At 39.4% G+C, this 17,318-nt stretch overlaps 1 protein-coding gene across 1 annotated transcript in view; it reads right to left on the reverse strand.

Annotated features, from left to right (window-relative positions):
- The window catches only part of wdr27 (WD repeat domain 27), a 671,431-nt gene extending 654,400 nt beyond the window's left edge, over window positions 1-17,031 (reverse strand). The window contains exon 1 of the mRNA XM_069930793.1: window positions 16,911-17,031. Coding sequence (XP_069786894.1) covers window positions 16,911-16,958 — 48 coding nt within the window. The 5' untranslated portion in view covers window positions 16,959-17,031. The remainder of the gene's footprint in view (window positions 1-16,910) is intronic.
- Window positions 17,032-17,318: the final 287 nt, after the last annotated feature.

A 17,318-nucleotide genomic window follows, 5' to 3' on the forward strand; every position in this document is an offset into this window, starting at 1 on the left:
CATTCTTTTATTGCCGCTATTACATTTCCACGCTAGCTTTAAATTGAGCACGTTCTTTTATTGCCGCTATTACATTCCCACTCTAGCTTTAAATCGAGCGCGTTCTTTTATTGCTGTTATTACAGTCCAACGCTAGCTTTAAATAGAGGGCATTCTTTAACCCAGTACATTCTTCAAATTGAGTTAGATTTGAGGAGATATGAAAGGATTTACAAGGAGTGGATTGGGACGATTTGTTTTATGGGCAGGATGCAGTAGAGAAATGGAGGTCTTTTAAAGGTGAGAATTTGAGGGTACAAAATCTTTATGTTCCTGTTAGGTTCAAAGGTAGGGTCAAAAGTTTGAGAGACGCATGGTTTTCAAGGGATATTGGAAACTAGGTTTTAAAAAAACCCACAATAAATATAAGAAACAAGGAAAAAAGATGTTTGGAGAATACACTGAATGTAAAAAGAATCTTAAGAAAGAAATAAGAAAAGCTAAAAGAAGGATGAGGTGGCTATAGCAAACAGGGTGAAAATAAATGCAAAGGGTTTCCATAAATATGCTAATAACAAAAGTAGAGGGAGGGATAAAATTGGACTCTTAGAGAATCAGAGTGGACAACTGTGTGTGGAGCCAAAAGAGATGGGGGAGATATTGAACAATTTCTTTTCTTCGGTATTCACCAAGGAGAAGAATATTGAATTGTGCAAGGTAAAGGAACCAAAGAGATTAATTGTGGAGACTACATTGATTAAGAAAGAAGAAGTATTGAAGCTTTTCAAGCATATAAAGATGGATAAGACTCCAGGTCCTGATGGGATTTATTCCATGACCTTGTGAGAAGTTAGTGAGAAAATAGGAGAGGCTCTGACAGTGATCTTTCAAATGTCATCAGAGTTGGAGATAGTGCCGGTGGATTGGCGTATTGCACATGCGATTTCTTTATTTAAAAAGAGTTCAAGAAGCAAGCTTAGCAAAAATCGGCCTGTAAGTTTGACATCTGTGGTAGATAAATTAATGGAAAGCGTTCTTAGAGATAGTATATATAAGTATCTGGAGGGAAAAGGTCTCAAGAGGAACACTCAACACGGATTTGTGCATGGAAGATCATGTTTGACTAATCATATTGAATTTTTTGAACCGGTGACTAGGAATGTTGATGAGGGGAAAGCAGTGGATGTTGTCTATATGGACTTCAGTAAGGCCTTCGATAAGGTTCGGCATGGAAGGTTAATTAGGAAGGTTCAGACACTAGGTATTAATTTTGAGATAGTTAAATGGATTCAACAGTGGCTGGAAGGGAGATGACAGAGAGCCGTAGTGGATAACTGTTTGTCAGGCTGGATGAGACACCCTGCGTGAGAAACTTTGAAATTACTCCTACTACAACCAGTCCTTTTACTAATTCTGAATTCAGCACTATGTTGTGAAGAGATATTAACTCTACCTCACCTCCAACACTCTTAATCAAAGTTGTCTCCCCTGTGTCAGTCTTTTGATCAAGAGTTAAAACATTTTCCAACACAAGTGACTGAGCAGCTCCACCCAGAATTTTAACTGGAACCTGTGATTCTCCCTCCTTTACTGAAACCAAGCCCTCTGACACAAAAGGTTTGAAAACATCCATGACACCCTTACCAGGTTTGGAACATCTGCTCTCCTTAAATTCAACTGTCTGAATACATGCTTCAGGTAAAGCCTCCTTTTTTTCGTCTCTTTTTCAATACTAGACAATTCGCAATAACATGACGAGGTTTCTTACCAAAATGACATAAAAATCCAGAGGTTCTGTTCTTTCCCACCTAACCTTAATCTTTTAACATTCTCTCCAGATTTAATTTCAGGCTTACTAGTCTTTTCCACATTAACTCTCTGAAAATACTCACTATTCTGAAATGTATTTTTTGTGAATTAGGGCAAATTTGTCCGTTAATCCAGCCGTTTGCCACCACATCCCCACATCTCTCTCATCCAGGTATAATTTAATCTCATTTGGAGATTATATTAATTTCCTCAATTAATATAAATTCTCTCAATCCGTCATATTCATTATTTATTCCTTTTGAGGCGCACCAATGGTCAAAACATACAGATTTTTTCAGAGCAAAATCCACATCAGATTGATTCCATGTTTTCACCATACTTCTACATTTTTGTCTATATGCTTCTGGAACCAACTCATAAGCTTTCAATACTGCTTGTTTAACAGTATCATAATTTGCCACTTGCTCTGTAGTCAAACCTGAGGATGCAATTTGTGCTTTTACCTTCCATACACTTTGGAGCATAAGAGGCCATTTTTCTTTTGGCCATCTTGAGCTCTCAGCAACCTTTTCAAAAAGCTGAAAATATGTATCTATATTGCCCTCATCAAAAGGAGGTGCTAGATTTACCTCTCTACTAGCTAAAAACCTCTCTCCAGGGAGTTATAGCCTCAATTCTCGCTCCATCTCAATTTTTAACTTCTCTGATTGAAACCGTCTGTCCCTTTCAATCTTTTGCAATTCATATGTTCTTTGTCTTTCATCCTCCTCCCTCTGTTTTTCAGCTCCCTCTAATTAATTTTTCCTCCATTTTTTCAGTTTGGTCTGCCTCATATTTCAGCCTCTAATACCCTCAATTTCTCTAATTCCAATTGCAAAACAAAAGATCTATCTTCCGGAAAATGATCTAAGCCTTTATCAACAAATTATCCCTCACCTATATATTTCACTATAATCCTCTGTATTTATATTATCCTCAATCAATGCTTTACTTCAGTCAGCTCTGCAGCTCTGCAGGTGATGGTTGTGACAAAACTGTATCAACATTCATTGCTGATATTTTTCTACACACTAGCTTTAAATTAGCTTGGAAAAAAAAACAATAAACTAATAAATCACAAAAACTCAAATTTTCAATCCGAAAGGATGAGCCCCAAAAATGTTATGAACCCACAGGACTCCAAAACCCAGCAGCAATAGATACTCACAAAGACAAATGGTTACTTAAACAAAGGTTGCTTTTAATTATTTTTAAACATGCAAACAGAATCACACTTTAACTTATCACTATTGACTTAACTAACCTAACTCCCTTCTAATTCTAAGCGCACATGTATGTAATGTGTAGATAAGTTCAAAAAAGTTCTTTGATTCACAGTCCAATCTCACTTCTCATTCCTCCAAGTTCACTGGTTACAGCAAATTCTTATACTGTGCACAGCATTTAACATTTATAAAGTTCACCAGGCTTCGGTGCTTGAAAGGTAAATGGTTACTGCTCAGCAAGGTTCTTGTCAGTTTTCAGAGAGAGATTTGTTGCTCGTTGGACACCCACAACTGATTCCTTCAGATCAGCCACTTCAGTGTCTTCCCAAAGAAACTTGCCCCATCAGGGTTCTCCAGATGATAACCTCTTTCTTTCAGGTCACCAGAGTTCCTTTTTGTTTCACTTATTTCAAGTGAAACATTAGACAGCCAGTCCTCTTCTCTTGCATGAACCACAAGGGTTTTGACCCGGTTGAACTAATCACTCACAGCTAGTCTTCCAAATGGGGTTTTCCACAAGCTTGCCAGCTTGTCCTGTTCCAGTCCCAGCTGCTGCTGCTGACTGCAGCACTGCAAAAATGATCTGTGTGTGTGTGTGTGTGTGTGTGTGTGTGTGTGTGTGTGTGTGTGTGTGTGTGTGTGTGTGTGTGTGTGTGTGTGTGTGTGTGTCTGTGTGTGTGTGTGTGTGTGTGTCCCTCACACACACACACAGACAGAAAACTTGTTTTACTCTCTCTGCTTGCAAAACCACATGACCCTCTAGTACTGCAAGTTCCACTCCAGACAGAATGCAGCTCTGACAAGTTCTTTCATCTGATGCCTTTTTGTAAACAACTATCCATTAGTGAAGTCTCTTGGGCACTCTCCAAGCTTTTGCAAAGGCTCTGGGGCCAACATGTCTAGCATTAGCAGAGCTCCAGTATTTTAAATAAGATGTGTTTTAAAGTGTTTGTATGTGACCTACTCTAAAACACCTGCCCCAATTTATCTCCCAAAAAACATATCTATACTGTCACAACATTCAATGATTTACCCAGCAACACTGAGGGTGGTTGTCTCAGAAGGTAATCAACAAATTTTCAAGAATAAATAAAGTATCTATATTTTTAAGAAAGTTATGACAAGATTAAAGTCACCAGCAGGAAGGGCTGAAAAGACCATTTTTAAAAATGGGACAAACTGAAAGACACATCTTTTTATTTGTACGAATAGTACTGAGCAGTTTTCACTATTAAAAGAAAAAAACATTGGCTTATATGGTGAGCTCTGAAAAAACAGAAAGGTGGTAAGGAAAGCAGCAAGGTTGGAACACCAACTTGCCGAGAGGAAGATGGCACCAGGAGAGGAGCGATTTTAAAAGATGGTGCCAAAGGGAGGGTTTCTTCTTCTTTGGAAGAACCCACGAGCTTTCTCGCGGACTTCCAGGTACTAGTGTCAACATCACCATCAGAGCTAGGGATGTGTGTGTGTGTTTCTTAAATGGGAAATGTATGTGTTGGAAATCTATTTTAATAGGGAAATGTTATGACAGTATTTAGAAGATTGGGAAGATATTATTGTTATACAATATTTGTGTGAAAATGGTATGGATAAAACAAAAATTTATTAGTCTTAATATTAATGGGATAAATGGGTCGGTGAAAAGGAAAAGGGTCTTAGCATACTTAAAGAAATTAAAAGTGGATATTGTAGTGACAGCTAAAGGGAGTCAAAAAAACGAGACCTGGACTCAGTGGGCTCGTCTGCACTCCAGTTGTTTATTGAATCTTCTTGCACTGCGCCTTACAAGGCCATGGGTAAGTCCCGCCATTGAGCCGTAAACCATGACATTGCCCAATACACCTGCAGACCAGACCCAGCCGGTGGAAAAGACGATACCGGTGACACCATCTTAATGCAGTTTCTCCACTGCCACAACTGTGCCAGTTCACAGGAAACATATCTTACCAAATTGGAACATGATAAATTAAAAAGAGCATGGGTGGGACACATAATATCATCTTCCTTTGGTTCAAAGGCAAGAGAGGTGGCGATTCTAATTAATAAAAAATACACCAGTGTTAATAGAAGATACCTCGATTGATCAAGCCAGAAGGTTTGCAATGGTACACTGTAAAATTTATGGAAAAGCATAGACATTTATGAATATATATGCCCTGAATTATAACCGAAGCCTTTATGAAGGGCATCTTCTTAAAAACAGCTGAGGGAAGACAAAATATTTTATTTGGAGATTACTAATTTTTGCTTGGACCCAATACTAGATAAATTGGCAAGAACAATAACAAGGATGAAAGCAGCAAGAACCAGAACTTCATATATGAAAGATCGTAATCTTATGTATGGAGGCAATTAAATACCACATAGGGAGACTAATCTTTTTACTCAAGAGTGCACAACCCATGTACAAGGATTGACTTATTTTTAAATGTCTGCCCAATTAAAAAGTAGAGTGATAAAAACAGAATATCTGCCGAGGCTTCTATTAGAACATTCTACATTAATATTAACTAACAATGGAAAAGCAAGAGAATGTATACAGATGGCGTCTCAATACTACATTGCTTAAAAGAACAGACTTGTGCAAATTTATCAATAGACAAATAGAAATACTTTGTGAAACAAATATGCTGTCTACTAATAATAGTTTTATTATATGGGACACGCTTAAAGCTAATTTAAGGGGACAAATTATATCCTGTACGAAGAATCTTAAGAGTGAACATATGGCAGAAATAAACAGTTTTAGACAATATTACTTGAAATTATACAAATCAGAATTACTAGAAGAGAATGAAATGGAAGAATTTTTGCTGAATGTCAATCCTACAAAGCTGAAAGAGAGAGAAAGGATAGAATTAGATACTCCCTTCAAAAGGGAAGAAATTGAAAAGGCCCTGGGCATCCTACAGGCTAATAAATCACCAGGAGAGGATGGATTTCCACCTGAGTTTTATAGACAATACAAAGAATTATTAATGCCCATTTTAATGGATGTCCGGAACAAGCTGTGGAAACACAGTTACGCCCGGTGTCATTCTCAACCACTATTATTAGTGTTACCAAAAAAGAATAGGGACCCACAAAAAAATGTTGTCATAAAGACCAATATCCCTGTCATATACTGATTATAAGATAGTGAAAGCATTGGCTAATAGGTTAGGACAATATTTGCCAAAACTGATACATACGGACCAAGCAGGATTTGTTAAATGAAGGCATTCCTCAAATAGTTTAGGAAGATTATTTAATACAATACATGGCTAAATCTGAACAAAATCCAAGTATGACAGTCTCCATGGACGCAGAAAAGCATTCAACAGTTTGGAATTGCCCTTTTTATTTAAAGCACTTGAAAAATTTGGAATAGGCAGAACATTTATAATTTAGATAAAAACTTTATATCATGCTAAAATAATAACAAATAATCAAATATCGTTGAGTAGATCAAGTAGACAGGGATGCCCCTGTCCTCAGCGTTTTTTATTTTAGTGATTGAGCCACTAGCAGAGATAATAAGAAGGGATCTGGATATAAAGGGCTTCAAAGTCAGGCAAGAAGAACACAAAAATCAGTCTATTCGCTGATTATGTGCTAATGTACCTATCAGAACTGACTAAATCTTGGGAAAAATTAAAAATAACACCAGAAAAATATGGAATAGGAGGCTGCAAAATAAATACAGATGAAAGTGAAATAATGCTATTAACAAATTTTGAATATGCAAGATACCAAAAAGGAAGTAAATTTAAATGGAAGACAGATGGAATAAAATATCTTGGATTAGCAACTGACAATAACTTGCAAAATTTGTGCAAACTAAATTATGTTCCTCTTCTTGGCAAGATAGAAATGGAGAGACTTACTGATTACTTTGGTGAGAAGGGTTAACTGCATAAAAATGAAAGTGATATCAAGACTGTAATACCTTTTTCAGCTGCCTATTTGGTTACCTAAAAACATTTTTTTAAGCTATTAAACAACCATATTCGACAGTTCCTATAGAATAATAAGGTACCAAGAATTACATTGGAAAAACTGACATGGGACTACAGGCTGGGAGGACTTGGACTTCCAAATTTCAAAACAGGCTAGATTTCTCTCAGCCTTCTTCACTGAAGACAACCCCCTGTCTTGGTTTCAAATAGGAATGTATTTAATGGAGGAGGGGGAACTAAAGGTCTTTATCTATAAATGGAGTTTCAAATCACTAAAGAAAAAGACAATTCTAATACATATGATTAGAACATGGCAAGAAATTAATAAATGTATAGGGAAAAAAATAGGGATAGCGATAAAAGGACCATTATGTAAAAATGTGTTACTGCCTCTGAACATGAACAATAGAACATTAAATTTGTGATATGACAAAGGAAGATATTAAGGAATATTAAGATATTACATGGAAGGAACTCCTTTGAACAAATAAAACTCAAAAACGGAGTGGCCAATGGGACCACCTTCTGTTTTATCCAACTTAGATCGTTCTTAAGAGAAAGATGAGGACTAACATTGACCCCACCTGAAATTAGTGAAACTGAACAAACAGTTTAGATAAGGAATACATCCAAATTTATAACAAAAATGTACTATACTCTCCAGAGCGAAAGTACAAAACCAGGGTTGCAGAGGTCAAGGGAAAGATGGGAGTCACACTTGAGTGTGGTGATTTCAGAAATAAGTTGGTCAGATTGGTGCAAGGACAGCATGACATCAATTTTAAATGCAAGATATAGACTGGTTCAGTATAATTTTTTTACACCAATTATATCTTACCCCACAAAAGTTACACAGATCAAAAGCTGAAATTTCAGAGATGTGTTTCAGATGTAGGATTGAGTCAAGAACTTTTTTTTACATGCCACATGATCATGCATGAAATTGAGGCCATTTTGGCAAGAAATCATAGAAAAATTAACAAGGATAAAAGGAGTGACCTTCAAGGGCGACCCGGAGCTATATCTATTAGGTAATTTCATGGAAATAAGCAAATTGACAAAATATCAAATCTCATTTATAAAAATAGCACTGGCAATATCGAAAAAATCTATCACGATCACTTGGAAGCCCAACTCCCCTCTACTTATAGCACGACGGACTGCAGAAATTAACAGCTGTATACCTATGGGGAAAAAAAAATCACATAACTTAAAGAATAAATATGAAACTTTTGTGAAAGGTCTGGCAGCCATACCTGGTCCACATAGGGGGCCACATACAGTAATAACAAAAAAGGGTTATAAAAATAACTATTGTAGCTAGCTGCTACATGCAAGCAATGGCCCTGCGGAGCCTATAAACACAGGAGAGGTTATAGCTCTATGCAGGTTAGCTCAGAAAGAACACAAACCCCAGTTGAGTGTAGTTAACATTGAGCTTTATTAGGTTCACAGTCTGTCAAGATGAGGAGCATGGTCAAAGCCCCCTCATTTGCAATCCACTTTCCTTGATAGACCAGTTTGGCTCATTTAGTTGTGGTCAATTGGAGGGCAGCGCTGCAGGCCTCGTGCAACCTGCTGGATGATCGCGTTTGTCCTTCATTTTGTGAGGCACCCCGAGGGGCCACCACACTATCATATATACAAAAATGTAATTTCCTTAATGTACTCTATATACTTAAAATATATGCAAGCTCTGACAGTGAATAAATCTGTTTGTATAGAAGGGGTGGAGGGAGGGAGGGACTGTTTTGTTTTTGTTTTAGTTTGTTGTGTTTGTGAGAAAAAGTTTAATACATTGTATATTTAAAATGTCCCTATATATAGTTTTTTTTCTAAATCAAATATATTCAAAAAAGGAACCTAAGGCTAAAGTTGTAACTAATAAGTAGGACTCAGCAACATTTCAGTTAACTAGATCTAGTAGACAAGGATGTCCATTATCGCCATCTTTATTTATTCTAGAGATAGAACCATTTGCAGAACTGATTCAATCTGATCCTAATATTAAAGGATTTAAAGCTAATTAAGAGGAATATAAAATTAATCTATTTGCTGATGATGCCTTTATTTATTTGACAGAGCCATTAGGTTTGATATGTAAATTATATCTAAGATTGAAGGAATACTGGAAAGTATCAGGCTATAAAATAAATTGGGATAAAAGTGAAATTATGCCCCTCACTGTAGGGGATTAAACTCAGTCCCAAAGAGATACCTAATTTAAATGGCTGACGAATGGAATAAAATATTTAAGGATGTGGGTAGATAAAAAATTAATTAAATATATAAATTGAATTATTTACCTTTACTTAAGAAAATTGGTGAAGATTTGAATAAGTGGATGACCTTGCCAATGACATTATTGGGTACATTATTAACTGTATTAAAATGAATACATTTCCTAGAGTATGATACTTATTTCAAACATTGCCAATAAGCCACAGAAGTTTTTTTTTAAAAGAGTTAAATAAATATATGAAAGTTTCTTTGGAAGGATAAAATGTCCAAGGTTCCTTTCGATAAACTGACATGGAAATTTGAGTTAGGAGGCTTACATCTTCCAAAAGGCAGCTCAAATGAGATTTCTTATTTCATTTTTTGAAGAGGGAGAGAAGTCACCATGGATTAAAATAGAAATCGATAAAATAGGAGAATATCAGAAGACTTGTATATAAATGGGAACTGAAACTAATATCTGGGGAGAGGGAAGTACCTTTGTTGAAACATTATATTAATATCTGGAATCAGATAAACAATGAAATTGGAACAAGGAGAGTTGTGCTACCCAAAATGCCTTTGATCCAAAATCCACTCAATTTTTAAATTGTAATGGCGCAATAGATAGATTACAACTCCCAGAAGTCGAGCGAACTGGCATGGGATGTCATAACGTGGTGGACGTAGTTCAGTGTTTTAAAAGAATACGCATGTGACTTCACCTCAGGAAGATCAAGGTGTACACAACTCACCAAGCCACTGCCATGTGAGTCGGTGACGTCCTGCATAATCCACTGGAGCCTGGAGAGCACAAGTATGACACTCTAAAGACTAAAGAGCAGGAGCTAGGAAGTAGAAATACTCGATAGCTTCTGTTTTGGTTGGTATGAGCTAAGTGACCTCTTTCAGTTCCATAAATTTCTGATTCCATGTACAAGAATACCGAGCTGAATAATTTTATTCAAAATATTCTAATTTTAATTTAATTTAGACATACAGCATAGTTACAGGCCCCTCTTGCCCATTGAGTCTGAGCTGCCCCCAAATGCCCCAATTTACATACAAACCCTGCATGTTTTTGAAGGGTGGGAGGAAACTAAAAGCGATCCTGCTGCCAATTTATGGTATGCCTCACAGAGAGAGGGCCGCCAAACTGTTACATATGGAGGAGCTGGGTGACTGCGACCCATCATAACTAATGGACGACATACCCGATCAATGGCCAAATATGTTATTTGTACAGCTCTTCCTGGAGGAAACTCCATAAGACATTAGACTCTTATTATCACAGAGTACTTTTGAAGACCCCAGGGCAGTAGCTGCAGAGGCAGATGTCCTGTGGCTGGCAAAAGAACACACCAAAAGGTCTTCGGACAATGTCACTGTGTTATAGCTGTCCTCACCCGGCACCTCAGTTATTGACACTACTTTCCAAGCACAAGACGGTGAGATGGATTCATATCGCACCTCGATAACCAAACTGCAATGGAAGGATGTGTAAATCTATGCCGACAGCAAGCTGCTCTTTTGCGATGTGTCAACAGGTCATCCACGGACAGTGGTTCCATCTTCGTGGAGACGTCACATTTTTGATTTTGTCCATCCATCAGATCGATTGTTCGTCTGATTTCAGGCAAATTTGTTTGGCACGGTCTGAAGATGTCACGGAAAGGGCCAGATCTTGTGTAACTTGTCAAAAAGTCAAAATCCATCAGCATATGAAAGCACCGCTACAACCCTTCCCACCGTTAACTCGCCACTTCGACCACATCCATGTGAACATTATGGGACCAATTCCAGTTTCACGAGGCTACCGCTATCTCTTCACAGTGATTGAGAGGTTTATGATATGGCCTGAGGAAGTCCCCATGGTGGATGCTTCTCTGGGCTCTTGTGCACAAGCAGTCCTTAATTCCTGGGTAGCTCACTTCTGACAGAGGACCTCAATTTACATTTTCGTTATGGACGGCCTTATCTCGGCTGCTTGGCTCTAGGCTTCAACATACAAGTGCCCATCATCCCCAGTCCAACAGGATGGTTGAACAATTCCACCTTAAATCAGCCTTAATTGCCCATTTGGACAGTCCCAACTGGGCAGAAAAATTACCATAGGCATTGCTCAGCATTAGGACAACCCCAAAAGAGGATCTCCACACTTTGTCTGCGGAGCTTGTATATGGCACGCCTTTAGTGGTCCCAGGGGAATCCATTCCACACGATCCATAAATGTTTCTTTTGTACCACATGAACTAATACATGTTTTTACGTAGAGGAACATATGGACAGCCCTTGCAGGCACCACACGAGGGACCATACAGGGTGACAAGCCAACCAAGGTCAACCTGCATCTTGGACATTACCAGGCAGCCTTTTTCATTCACAGTTGACAGACTCAAACCTGCCCACATTGACAAAACTGCCCCTATTCAACAGCCAGCAGTCCGATGCAGGGGACGCCCTCCAAAAAAAAACTACCAGATGATAGTTCCGGTTCTGGGGTTGGGGGTGGGAGGGCGAGTGTAGCAACTTTATAGATAGACTGCAACTCCCAGAAGTCTAGCAAATGGCATGGGACATCCTAATCTCATGACGGGGTATGCTTGCTTCAGTATTTTTTTTTTTAAATATGCGTGTGACTTGAGTAAAGGAATTCTGATTTACCCGCAACCGTGTCTCGTTATTTTGCGTTCATCATCGGCCACCACTGCATTTTCAGTGACTATATGGTCTCGTAAAGGAGTTAGACACATACAAGATTGTTACAAAGGAGGAAATTTAATGTCATTTGAACAATCAAAAAATAAAATGGGATACAAAACAATACCCTTTTTTGTAATTATTAATTAAGGGTTTATTTAACAAATAAATTGGGTCCAACAAAGTCATTACCTAAATGTGGTAATGTAGAAATTTATTTCAGCTATGTACACCGTATTCCAGAAGGGAACTCCCAAACAGGTGATATGTCAGTCCAGACAGCAATGGGAGATGGATTTAAATATTAATATTGACAAACAAAATTGGTCAGTCATGGCGAGATAGTATGACAAATACGCGCATTATATGGTATTTTACAAACCAGGTCCCCCAAACCATGCATTATATGCGCGTGCATGCTATACGAGAATATTTTTACCTCTTGAAAGAACGCACATAATAGCGGGCATAGGAAAGTCGAACCAGCAATTTATAGGAGGTGTGGAAATATAATAGCAGCAATGAAAGAACAATTAAAAGCAGCCATGGGAAAGACACATCAGCAACATGACGAGTGTGGGAATATTAGAGCAAGTATAAAAATACAATAGTGGCAATAAAAGAATGGGCACGATTTATAGTGGCAGTAGGAAAGATGCAATTTATAACAAATGTGGGAATAATATAGCAAGCATGAGAATGTAATAGCAGCTTTGAAAGAATGGGCACAATTTATAGTGGCTGGATAAAATTTTGATCTTGGGAATATCTTTTTGTACTGAATCCCATGGTATTCCTATAAACAGGATATTCTGGCTAGGGCACAGCACTTTTATCAGTGTTAATTGCCCAGACCCATCCCTGAGGGAGATTTGGTATTAAATGCCTCTGATTTGAGACATTAGAATTAAAATCCTGCTTAACTCTGAAGCCTGTATTCGATCTATTTAATTGATTCCTCTCTAAAACTTGTTAATGCATTGTAGCAGGATATCATCTATACAATGAACGATTGGCACCTCTGGGGAAGTTGATTAGGTGTTACTTGCAGGAGATTAACTGTGGCAGATCCTGGTTTGCCCTTTATCTCATGTCCCATTTCAATGCAAGTTGCTATTGCCAGTTGGAATTTATAATTCTACACCTGTGCATTATATGCATGTGTAGTTTATGCAATTTTTTTTAAAAAGAAAATTTATGATTTCTGCATATTATATGCATATGTGTGTTATATGACCGTTTTGAGTTTTGTGTGCCCGATGGAGATGTGGGGGGGCTGGTAGTCATGGTGGGGAGCTGGCTGATGGAGGACCTCAGTTTTCTTCAGGCTGACTTCCAGGCCAAACATTTTGGCAGTTTCTGCAAAGCAGGACGTCAAGCGCTGAAGAGCTGGCTCTGAATGGGCAACTAAAGCGGCATTGTCTGCAAAGAGTAGTTCACGGACAAGTTTCTCTTGTGTCTTGGTGTGAGCTTGCAGGCGCCTCAGATTGAAGAGACTGCCATCCGTGCGGTACCGGATGTAAACAGCGTCTTCATTGTTGGGGTCTTTCATGGCTTGGTTCAGCATCATGCTGAAGAAGATTGAAAAGAGGGTTGGTGCGAGAACACAGCCTTGCTTCACGCCATTGTTAATGGAGAAGGGTTCAGAGAGCTCATTGCTGTATCTGACCCGACCTTGTTGGTTTTCATGCAGTTGGATAACTACACAGTTGGAAGACTACACAAAAGAGTCTGGAAAAACATCCAACTGAAAAACCTCACAAAGATAAGCGTATACAGAGCCGTTGTCATACCCACACTCCTGTTCGGCTCCGAATCATGGGTCCTCTACCGGCATCACCTACGGCTCCTAGAACGCTTCCACCAACGTTATCTCCGCTCCATCCTCAACATCCATTGGAGCGCTTTCATCCCTAACGTCGAAGTACTCGAGATGGCAGAGGTCGACAGCATCGAGTCCACGCTGCTGAAGATCCAGCTGCGCTGGATGGGTCACGTCTCCAGAATGGAGGACCATCGCCTTCCCAAGATCGTGTTATATGGCGAGCTCTCCACTGGTCACCGTGACAGAGGTGCACCAAAGAAAAGGTACAAGGACTGCCTAAAGAAATCTCTTGGTGCCTGCCACATTGACCACCGCCAGTGGGCTGATATCGCCTCAAACCGTGCATCTTGGCGCCTCACAGTTTGGCGGGCAGCAACCTCCTTTGAAGAAGACCGCAGAGCCCACCTCACTGACAAAAGACAAAGGAGGAAAAACCCAACACCCAACCCCAACCAACCAATTTTCCCCTGCAGCCGCTGCAACCGTGTCTGCCTGTCCCGCATCGGACTTGTCAGCCACAAACGAGCCTGCAGCTGACGTGGACTTTTACCCCCTCCATAAATCTTCGTCCGCGAAGCCAAGCCAAAGAAAAAGAAAGAAGTGTTATATGAGTAAAATTATGGTACTGTAAATGTTAGATACAGATTAGTTCAATTATTTTTTTACATTAATAATATCTCATGCCATAGAAATAAAATAGATTGATATCAAATTTATCAGATCAATGTTTTAGAGGTGGTCATTTGAAAAGTACTTTTTTTTTTACATTCTACTTGGTCCTGTCCTAAAGTTGAGAACATTTTGGATAAATTTGGAAATTTTTCCTCGCGCAGGTTATAGGAATTAAATTTCCACAAAACCCAATGTTATTTTTAATAGGTAATTCGTTATGCCATCATCATCTCCCTGTACAAAAACAAAGGCGATAAATCAGACTGCTCAAACTACAGGGGAATCATGCTGCTCTCCATTGCAAGCAAAATCTTCGCTAGGATTCTCCTAAATAGAATAATACCTAGTGTCGCCAAAAATGTTCTCCCAGAATCACAGTGCGGCTTTCGCGCAAACAGAGGAACTACTGACATGGTCTTTGCCCTCAGACAGCTCCAAGAAAAGTGCAGAGAACAAAACAAAGGACTCTACATCACCTTTGTTGACCTCACCAAAGCCTTTGACACCGTGAGTAAGAAAGGGCTTTGGAAAATACTAGAGCACCTCAGATACCCCCCCAAAGTTCCTCAACATGGTTATCCAACTGCAAGAAAACCAACAAGGTCGGGTCAGATACAGCAATGAGCTCTCTGAACCCTTCTCCATTAACAATGGCATGAAACAAGGCTGCATTCTCGCACCAACCCTCTTTTCAATCTTCTTCAGCATGATGCTGAAACAAGGCATGAAAGACCTCAACAATGAAGACGCTGTTTACATCCGGTACTGCATGGATGGCAGTCTCTTCAATCTGAGGCGCCTGCAAGCTCACACCAAGACACAAGAGAAACTTGTCCGTGAACTACTCTTTGCAGACGATACCGCTTTAGTTGCCCATTCAGAGCCAGCTCTTCAGCGCTTGACGTCCTGTTTTGCGGAAACTGCCAAAATGTTTGGCCTGGAAGTCAGCCTGAAGAAAACTGAGGTCCTCCATCAGCCAGCTCCCCACCATGACTACCAGCCCCCCCCACATCTCCATCGGGCACACAAAACTCAAAACGGTCAACCAGTTTACCTATCTCAGCCGCACCATGTCATCGGATGCAAGGATCGACAACGAGATAGACAACAGACTTGCCAAGGCAAATAGCGCCTTTGGAAGACTACACAAAAGTGTCTGGAAAAACAACCAACTGAAAAACCTCACAAAGATTAGCATATACAGAGCCGTTGTCATACCCACACTCCTGTTCGGCTCCGAATCATGGGTCCTTTACCGGCATCACCTACGGCTCCTAGAACGCTTCCACCAACGTTATCTCCGCTCCATCCTCAACATTCATTGGAGCGACTTCATCTCCAACATTGAAGTACTCGAGATGGCAGAGGCCGACAGCATCGAATCCACGCTGCTGAAGATCAAACTGCGCTGGGTAGGTCACGTCTCCAGAATGGAGGACCATCGCCTTCCAAAGATCGTGTTATATGGCGAGCTCTCCACTGGCCACCGAGACAGAGGTGCACCAAAGAAAAGGTACAAGGACTACCTAAAGAAAGCTCTTGATGCCTGCCACATTGACCATCGCCAGTGGGCTGATATCGCCTCAAATCGTGCATCTTGACGCCTCACAGTTTGGCGGGCAGCAACCTCCTTTGAAGAAGACCGCAGAGCCCACCTCACTGTCAAACGACAAAGGAGGAAAAACCCAACACCCAACCCCAACCAACCAATTTTCCCTTGCAACCGCTGCAACCGTGTCTGCCTGTCCCGCATCGGACTTGTCAGCCACAAACGAGCCTGCAGCTGATGTGGACAATACCCCTCCATAAATCTTCGTCCGCGAAGCCAAGCCAAAAGAAAGAAAGATTGTAGGGATAAGACCAAAACTGAAATTATCCATTTACCAAAAATAATTTGTAAAGATTGTGTGGGCAATAGTAAGAAAGCGTATTGCAATAATGTGGAAATTGGACTCTCATTTAGGTATGGAGCAATGGAACACAGAAATGCATAGCTGTGGTGAGGGGTGTCTTCTAGCAATCAGGTTTCTTTTCATGCTTTTTATAGAACATTAACATTTGATTATTGTATTTTATACTTGGCTATGATTACATGTACAGATAAAAACTTTTAAATAAAATGTTATAAGATTCACCGTAATGTCCACAAGTGTTAACAGATTTAAGTAGAGCTTTATAGTCATTGTATGCAGTAACTTGTACAATACTTAAAATTATAAAGTAAGCACAAATTAATTTCACGGCATAGAGTGTTATACAAATCTGCATGTCTGCATGACGTCATGGTATTTTTACATGGTGTTTCAGTGGGCGCCATTTTGGAATAAATGAAGAGACACCAATCTATGCATGTTAATGCTTTAATAAACAGTAATACACCACACCCCCTCCTTTTTATGCTTGATAATCCCCTTTCCACTTAAGTCTCCATAAGGGGTCCTGTCCAGAAATATTAACAGACCATTTTTTTCCATGGATGCTGTCCGACATACTGAATCCCTCCAGCATTTCTTTGTTCAAACAATAACTGCTGTTTAAACGTACCTTACAGTTCAACACATAGATTTTGTTGTCTGCACAGGAGGCCACCATTTGGTCATCTGAACTGAAGCATAAATATAGCGCTTTCCCCAGCAAAGTTCCTATGACAGTTCCTCGAGGTACAAAACCTGAAAGTATCCAGTTGAATAATAGCAAAACATCAAAATAACCAAATGTAAACATGATATGAAGGTGTTCATAATTACTGCTACTTCTTTCTAATGTTTGAACAGAGGAGAAGGAAATCTTTGACCAGGAACCATGCAGAAGATCACTTTGAAAGATTAAGGAGGATGTTAACAAATTGGAGCATGAATTGTATTAAAACACAAAGGTCTGCAGACATCATGATTGAAGTAAAAACACAAATCTGGAGAAACTCAGCAGGGCAAACAATGCACTTTATATAGA

The sequence above is a fragment of the Narcine bancroftii genome, chromosome 4 (assembly GCF_036971445.1).
Source record: "Narcine bancroftii isolate sNarBan1 chromosome 4, sNarBan1.hap1, whole genome shotgun sequence".
Lineage (NCBI taxonomy): Eukaryota > Metazoa > Chordata > Chondrichthyes > Torpediniformes > Narcinidae > Narcine > Narcine bancroftii.